Raw genomic sequence first — 8,853 nt, 5'->3', positions numbered from 1 at the left:
TGTTTTCCTATTTTTATTCCATAATGCGATTCAAGGAAAATTCGTTACCTGACTCGTGAATTCCGCATTAAATTACATTGATAACCAATATCGCACAAATCACGAATCGATTTACACGTGCAATTTAACGCGGAATTCCCTCGCCTCAGGTAATGAATTTTTTTTATAAAATCCCTTGATATACAGATATATCCAATTAAGCCAAGTATTACAACTTACTAAGGTGAGGTTACTACATTCGAGTCAATTTGCATCACGCATTAATGACGACTAAATGTAACGGCAGAGCGTAAACCTGCCGGCATAATATGATATGCGTACGAAACCTCTGAGTTGTGTTACGAGAGTCGTTTCGAGACTGTATGTGGTTGTGAACCTTCTCGCTTATATGTATGTCTTCGAATTTTCAGCGAGTCTATGTTCTTGAAACAAAGCCTAGTGGACGACTAGCACGAGACCTTTCTACTACTTTCTACGCTCCACGAGAGAAACGAGGAGATTGTACTGTGTAGTGTCGTTGTGAACGAGTTTATAATATACATGGCTGCACGCTTGAAACTTGGTCGGTTGAGGCGGGAACGGTGGAGAAAGGAGTCAAGTGTATCAAAGAGCGCGCATTCCACGCACTCCGAAGAAAGTGGAACGATTCATGAAGTCAGTGTTGTGAGGTTAGTATCTTTGAGCTGTTTAATTGTTCCTCCCTACCCGACATGTGTAACCACAGGCAGCCCAAGCTCTCTTTGAGAACCACTCAAGGAACACAATTTGCATATCGATTAAAAAGGATTTGTATGGGATTTTCTACAAGATATCCATAGAGATAGTTAAAAGTGAAAATATTAAATAAAAATGGCTTACCTTATTCCATACGTGTGTTGTTTGCCCCTGGTGTCGTTATTTTACCGATTTCACTTGATTTAAGCGGTTTTTTTTAAATCCTGGTTTGCCAGGACGGGACGCCATTGGTGTATAACCTTGTGAAATCAAGTATGCAATTTCTTTGACCTTATTGTCCGTGTCAGTGGAGCGTATTATCTTTGAATCAGACACTCTGAGAAAACACAGCTGTGTGCGTCATTCGCGCTATTCAAAACATACCTGGTTAAAAGATCAATTCTCACTAAATAAAAGGTTGTTTGCGATGCAAATTAATAGTCTTCTAGTGATTAGCGGGGTGTGAGCTTCCCTCAGTTATCATCTGAGTATTCTAAACAAAAATAGTATGTTTAGTATTCAGCGTCTTTGAAGAAATTTATAGCAGAGCAAAGGAGTAAAAATGTATTCAGCAGACACTGATGATAGCGAAAAACAACTAAAACGTCTGCGAAAGTCAAGAAAACTTGGTCTTTGTCAAAAATTGTCAATGCCGGATCGTGCCTCGTACTTAGAAGGGCAAACACCATTTCAGCGGTAAGACAATGGGAAGAAATTGACTATAGTCGTTCAAAAACTTTCGTGATGTGGTTATAAACAAATGATCAGATTAATGGCCGTTTTAAATGTTTTTAAATTTTAATTCTTGGTATTCGAGTACGTCGGAGGCACAAGCTTCTCCTGTGGGATATTTATCTCTGAACTTTATTTTGTTCTTTCGTCTTCTGTGTGTAAACTACATTTACACCATGGTTTTCGGTGTTGCATTCTGTTAAGTCAATGACCAAAATATCTATTTTTTTTTTCCTGCTTGAAACTTTGTTTCGGCTCATTGAATTGGCCTGCTTTTGTTTGATTGTCGTGGTACCACGCAACTTGTAAACATTGTAATATACGTTAAACTGCTACAACTAAAAACTTTTGTTGTAAACTAAACGTAACTGAGAGAGAGAGAAGAGTATGATATGGTTATTACTTTCCAAATAATTATTCGCCATGGTCAGGTGACAGCTTACTTAACTGACTTCTGTTAATTGTTTTATTTCATATTTTTTGTATTTAATTGACACGTATTATGCTTTGTTCAATTCCCATTACGGTTCTACTGTGGTGTCCCGATTTCTCGAGGGCTCGAGAAATAGGGATTCCACTGTAGTTACATGCATACTCAATAAAATTTCTTATTCCTGTTTGGTTAGTGAAAAATGCATGAATGGGTTTAAGACTACAGGAAGGGATTTCTCTACTGCACTTGCTCAGAATTGAAGGTATCAAAAATAAAGCCAATTGTGCAACTCTCAATTCTTTCCCAAAACCTGGTAGGTTTGTCACAATTATTCCATTAAATTACCAATTTAAAGAAAATACAAATATTTTCAAAGGGTTTGAAAGTGTTACAAGTAATGTGCACCTAAGGCATAAAGAGAAGCCTTGGAAAGTGATTTTTTTAAAATGTGATTACCGGCAATAAAGTTTTAATTTTAACCCAAATATAAAAGTTTTAAGGTTTCATGTCTTTATTGGCATCCCTCTGATATGAACATTGGTGTAATTATTTCAAACAGTTTCAAATTACCTGTAAGCTACTACTACAGGTTAATCAAAACAATATTGTTTATAATGCATAAAATTATTATACTAATTACTTTAACAAATTACTTTAACAAATTACTTTTCATACCATAGGTCCTTACCCAGAAATTAACTTGCTATTTCCTTTTCACCTGCAGTTATATGTCTGGAGTCACAATATAAATTTGATAAAAAAAGGAAGGGAAAGAGAGTGAAATGAGATATTATAGAAGGGATTTTTAAAGCAAAGCCATGCAAAATCTGGCATGCAATAAAAGACTGACAATTTCTGACGATCTACACAAAAAGGAAAACCAGTCATCACTGTCACTCATTGTAGGCATTGCACTTTTTAAACTTGTTACATCTTGACATCAGTATGCATATTCTCACCACTGTTCACTGTAATAGTGTCAAGGACAATTTGTTAACAGTTCAGTGTCTTTAACTGCCAATCATTAATTTTTCTTTATTCTTATAACCTTATGTTACATGTAGAATCAGCTGTGGTAATGTTTGGAGAAATTAGATGCTAGTCATTTTACAGGGTTAAGGGTTAATAAGCCAAAATGATGTGTAGTATGATCCTAACATTTTGATTTGTTTAAACCTGTTTGGAGGCATTTACTCTCTGCCAGTTCCTGGTTCTGGTCTGCAACCGTTGAAAAGTTTTGCCAAGCTGTACAGTATCTTAGTTTATTTTACTTTACATTTTACTGGAATTTATTCTAAGACTTTTAATGGTTGTAAAACTGTGAAAATTAAGAATGTTTCTTTTACCTCTCTAATTGTTTGTTACATATAGTGCTAAAAACTTTGATGACAGCTATTTTGAAAAATTCAATTCACTGGACTGGAGTAAAAAACAGGCTGAAAACCACAACATCAAGGTACATGTACTATGGTACATGTTGTGTGAATTAATTATCTTTTCAGATATTTAATATTCAAATGGTTTTGCTAATGTTGTGTCAAAGCAATTGGTCAAAGTTCAATTTCATTGTAAATAGGGATGGATCCAGGATTTTAAGTCAAGGAGGGTTCAGAGGATTGTCCAAGGGCATGCTCCCCCAGGAGATTTTGAAAATTAGGTCTTCAGAAAAATTATTTCCAGTGTTCTGAGGGAAAATTTAGGGGGGTTCGACTGAACTACCTGAACCAGTCCCCTGGATCCACCCCAGTAAATTTATATGAAAATATTAGATACTTTTTACTTGACAGACATTAGCTTATTTCATGGAAGCCTCAATTCCTAGTAGCGATCACTGTTATCTACCTTGCTGTAGTTGTCAAAGACAAACACAATAATTAATAGTTGGGTAACATATTTCTTGCCAAATGTTTAAAATTGATTATCTGTAAAATTCTCTGATAAGATGCTACACATGAGACTGGTTTTGAGATTGGTTTGTTACATACTTGGGTATCAATTAAAGATACTGGTACACTCCCCACTAATCATTAATTATTTGAGCATTAAATGCAAGAATTAAGCATTACTAGTTTGATTTGAAAGATGCATTTGTTTTTTCATTGTGATCTCCCCCCTATCAAGTGTAGATTGTGATGGTGTGACTTCTATAAAATTAATAAACTGTTAGTTTTTGGCAGGTAGATGTTGGAGGGAATTAGTCACCTACTAGTTGGAAAAATGATTGAGACTAAATGTTCTGATGACAGCAGGCTTTAACAGCTGATCAATATCTTCTTTAGCATTGTATAATCTTGTCACCTAACGAAGAAATAAAAGTAACAGTCTATTGCTGAAACATGACTCTACACCATGAGACAAGCAATGATGTATTCTTAACATAGAGTGCTAATTTATAACTGTCTATTCATTGTGTCCTTGTTGAACAAAATGGTACTTCACTCTAGGATATGTTGGTTTGTAGGAAACAGTCACTGATGACAACCTCAATTACTCAGAGGAAGGTGACCAAAGTGAGGCAGAGGTGTTATCATCTGTTGAAGCTGAACCTGCATTAAATGACAAACAGGTGGAATTAATTATGTGATACATCAAGATTGATATCTTTATTCTTTGAGTTTTATCAAAATAATGTAGTTCAAAGCAATTTCAAATTTCCATAAATAACCAGACTTTAAATTAAGAAATGGGTCCTCAGGCATATTCTCTCTTACATGATGTTACAAGAAAGAGGACTGCAACCCTCAAGGTGATGGGGCACATATGCCTTATAAAGATGTATATATTTCTGTACCATATATTGTATCCTTTAAAATAAATCAAAATTCAGTATGGCTCTAAACAGTATGTAGCGCATAAGTTGGAGTGTGCATGTGGTAATTCAGAGACACTTGGTCATGTAAATTTGTCAACTTGATAAGATGTGTGTTGTTTGTTTTTCTCACAGCGAGGTGCCTTATACTGTGAACTATTGTATACTGTCATACACCAGCTTGGAGCAAATGACAAAACATCCTCTCTCACCCCTGGAGATTTATTTGTATATGCTCAGGAGGTAAAGCAGAATAATATGTTTTAGAATAATTGCTCAGGTGATCAGGAGTAGTTATTGGATGATGTTGTGCTTAACATGAAATATCAGTGTCAAGAACTGCCTCAGCTGAAGTCTGAGGCAGATAGCACAGACACAGGTTTGCTAATTTGTTAGTATTGTGCAAAAATGGAATTCAATAATTGTTTTATCATAAATTATTAAACAATCTGTAAAATAAGACATGTGCCCTGTAAGTTTGCCAAAGTTTGAGAACACTAAGGGGACGAGAGGCAGAGTCTAATTTTTTTGCTTTAAAAAGACTGAGGCCTGCCAGCTATAGCTCCTACAACAAGAGGCTTAATCCTCACTACTTATATTGTTTCCCAGTTTTCCTCATATTCTCCAAGCTAAGGACAGAATTAATGTGTTAAAAATACTCATCATATAGCTGACATTAAAATTTTAATAGGGAATTACAAATTGCTTGAATTGCAAATTGTTTAAAAGAGTAGGGTCCTATTTCATAAAAGGACATTGCAGGGTTGTTGAACTATTTATTTTAAAAACACTCAAATGTGTCAGTTTAATGGCAAGAACTGCTATGAAGTTCTTGTTGTTTTTTTCACTGTGTTTGAACATCCTTGCACCAAGAAGTCCTAGTGTCTTTTGATACTGTACCAATTTGAAATAGGGCCCAGGGCACTTGTTTACTTATGATACAAACGTGAGGGACAGAGCACTTATTTCTTGTTTTAAAAAACAGCAGAATGTGCAAAACAATGCTTTGATGTTTATCTTAAAGAAAACAATTATGGCAGAAACTGTAAAAGTAACAAATTTACAGTGAATATGCACATAAAAATGGTAGGGAGCGTTCATTGTACTCTAGCAATGCTATTGCTAAAACAGTATTAGGCCACAAATTATTGGAATAGAGGTGCTCATTGAAATGTCAGGGTGCTTATGCAGTAGGGGCACTTATTAACAAAAACAAATTTAAGTGGTGTGCTTTTTAGTAGAGAGGGGGGCCTATTGGAACAAGGGCCCTAGATTGAATCATAAGCCTTAGGGTAAACTGTAGGGAGGTTCTTACGGTCCTAGGACTCAGGCATAATGTGTCAAGCAATTTGAAGCTTCAACATATCCCCTTGGGCAACCCCTCAGACTTTTGAACTTTTGATGACTGGTTAATTTATTCAAATTCCTGCCCCCTCAGGCCAAAATTGTGCTAAGGTGCCCTCCTCAAGCAAAATTTTTTAATTGAATGATTCCTGTGTGATCAATCAATATTATAGAATGTAGTGAAGTCACATGTAGTTTTTGGTGCTACTGCTCAACTTTTTTTCTGTGAGCATCATTTTACGATGTGAAACCTTTCTTCTAGACTATTTGCCCACCAAAGTGGACTCTTCCCATCTATCTTTAAACTCCTCCATATATTTGAAGTCGAACACATGTATTCTGCTAGTTCAAATTCCTCACCCCACCAGGACAAGATTAAAATTTCCAACCCCACAAAGGCATTAGGTAGTCAAGGTTAAAATTCCCACCCGGGGTATGGACAACAGTCAAAACAGTCAAATGCCCATTGTTTGCTAGGGGGAATGGATGACTGTGGTGATGATATAATTCAAGCTTTGAATTAATCGGTATGTAAAGGACTTGCATTTCACCCTTGCACAAAGAAGTTCATGTGTTTGCAGAATGCTAAAATCATCTTCTTTTCAGCTTTGATGATATTTTACAGTTTGACAATCATATTGCTTCTGTTTATCAAGCCGTAATTTTTTAACATTTTTCCCAGTTGTTTGCAAGGTTTACACATTAAGGCGTAGTTCATTTAAGGCATGTTTCTCTCATGGATATTTTATATTTTTCTAAGTACTGTAACTGTTTTGATGTTTGTAAATGCCATGCACTGTAAGTTCACTATATGACTTTTCAAATGATGTATCAATTCAGATCATTATTTTTCACGTCAGGCCCTAAAAATATCTGAAGAGACTCATCGAATGCTTTATGCCAAGACTAAAGAAAGAGAAGTAAGTTGTGTGAAAAGTATGTTCTTTTAATAGTATTTTAATAATTTAATGAGGAGACAATTAAGTCTTGTTTACAATGAATCAACATAAACTTTTATACAAGTAGATATCAATAGGTAAACCCTAAATTCAGCTAATTACAGGTCTTATAGTCATTGAAGGTGTGAAACTTGCTTGTTAACAAATCAAAACGACAATATTAGCTAACACCCAAACTTTGGTGAAAAGTTTTCATCAATCTGTCAGGTCCACTTATACTTGACTTTCATTTTAATATCTTGTTAGCCTCCAACGAGTGTGATAAAAGTTGAAGGTAACATTTACAAAACTATTTATAGTAATTAATACTTCATTTCCATGGCTCCTTCCTATGTGATCCCCAACCCTGCAATATTCAGTGACGACCATGACACTTTTCCAGGTAGACGTGAGCAGTCACAACAATTATTGACTAAATTGATAAAGAACTAAATTAGTTTTTCTCTGGTGGAAATCAAAAACTACACCCTCTGGTTAAAGATTAATTTGCCATTTGTTATATATAATATCTCATAAGTATACTGGGAATAATAATGGTGTTTCTACTGCAAATACATTTTCAATATACCACAAGCTTTTTGCAGCTGACATGATCAATAGTTAAGAGTTATAAGTTCAATTCAGAATTTCTTTTTGTCTTGTGTTTGCAGCAAACTGATTAAGCTTAAACTCTTGTATTAATGGAAGATACATAATATATACATTAATGATCACTTCAGTTGTTCAGATACCATTCAATGTTTTTAATTGATTTAGTTGTTGAGGCCAGACATCTGGAGGCAAAAGATGCAGATGGTATGAAACTGTAAAAATTGATCTAGCCACTGTGCTAATTTTTTCTGTTGCTTGGAAGCTTTTTTTAAAATGTTTGTTAACAAGAACATGTGCATAAAAAAGGTGTGCAGAGATGAGAAAGTTAGGTGTAAGAGGGTTGGTACATATTTGGAAAGGAAAATGCACTAAATAAATAGTTGATATAGAGATAAATGGTTAAACCCTTAAAAATATACTAGTCTAGACAGTCAAATTATTTTAATATTCCAAACCATGTCCAATTATATAGGAGAACATTTGGGTGAAACTAAAATTTTAAGGGATTTGGTGAATTAAGAGGTGTTACTTTGTAGAGGTGACCCCTGAAATGATGAGGGGTGATCTCTTGGTTAATTTCTAAAAGGACCTTATTGTTTTCTATTTTTTTGAAATGAAGCATATGGAAAATTATTGATTATTATTTCTTCAGGTTTGAGTGATCCCTACTGCATGCTAGGGTTGATGACAGATGATAAGGAAGAGGAGCAAACAAAGAATATCAAAACGCATCGTAAGAAGTCTAAGAGCACAATTCGAGATGTTCTTGATGGGGAGTCTATGCACATGACAACAGTGAAAGAAAACACTTTAAATCCAGTATGGAATGAAACGTTCATGATGTGAGTTGCAAGTGCCATCTACTTTTTCAAAAATGGGTGAGAGGGTTTCATTTCATCAGGGTTTCCAACCATGAGAAAACTGATGAAAGCACAAGGCTGCAAGCTGAGTGCTCTTTTATTGTTTTTGAATGTTTGGAAACCCTGATGAAACCCGATGCTCGAGTTTTTTAAATTGCTTCTCAATTGTGCTCCAGGAATAAAAGAAATTGGAAGTATTTATGAGTTTTTCACACGTTGTTGGCAGGTTTGTTGTTGTTATTTAAATTAAGAAATGATTTCGCTAGATTTTGATGCTTTATCAAATCCAGGGTTTGATATTGTTTGAAACTCATGGGTTTGATATTGTTTGAAACTAATTCCAGTGTTTCACTGGGGTTTCAAAGCACGTGATGAAATTGGCATGTCTTGGTTGGATGATCACCTTTAGTT

General features: G+C 35.1%; 1 protein-coding gene across 5 annotated transcripts in view; it reads left to right on the top strand.

The window, feature by feature from the left end:
• The first annotated feature begins 420 nt into the window (after nt 1-420).
• Nucleotides 421-8,853, top strand: part of LOC111320568 (BAI1-associated protein 3) — a 39,557-nt gene continuing 31,124 nt past the window's right edge. For 2 of the 5 annotated variants that reach the window (XR_015992167.1, XR_015992166.1), the window contains exons 1-8: nt 1,143-1,410; nt 3,251-3,335; nt 4,341-4,445; nt 4,824-4,931; nt 6,893-6,952; nt 7,238-7,265; nt 7,748-7,786; nt 8,235-8,424. Coding sequence is in view for 3 of the 5 variants with exons in the window: in XM_088734888.1 (XP_088591014.1) it covers nt 1,277-1,410; nt 3,251-3,335; nt 4,341-4,445; nt 4,824-4,931; nt 6,893-6,952; nt 7,238-7,265; nt 7,748-7,786; nt 8,235-8,424 (749 nt within the window). In the remaining 2 variants the exon portion in view is untranslated. Of the gene's footprint in view, nt 669-1,142; nt 1,411-3,250; nt 3,336-4,340; nt 4,446-4,823; nt 4,932-6,892; nt 6,953-7,237; nt 7,266-7,747; nt 7,787-8,234; nt 8,425-8,853 lie in introns of those variants that run through there. The other 3 variants (XM_022923224.2, XM_088734888.1, XM_022923223.2) reach the window with 3 other exon arrangements.

This window comes from Stylophora pistillata, chromosome 10 (genome assembly GCF_964205215.1).
Source record: "Stylophora pistillata chromosome 10, jaStyPist1.2, whole genome shotgun sequence".
NCBI lineage: Eukaryota > Metazoa > Cnidaria > Anthozoa > Scleractinia > Pocilloporidae > Stylophora > Stylophora pistillata.
The sequence above is the reverse complement of the archived record's forward strand: the minus strand, read 5'-3'. Positions and strand labels throughout refer to the sequence as shown.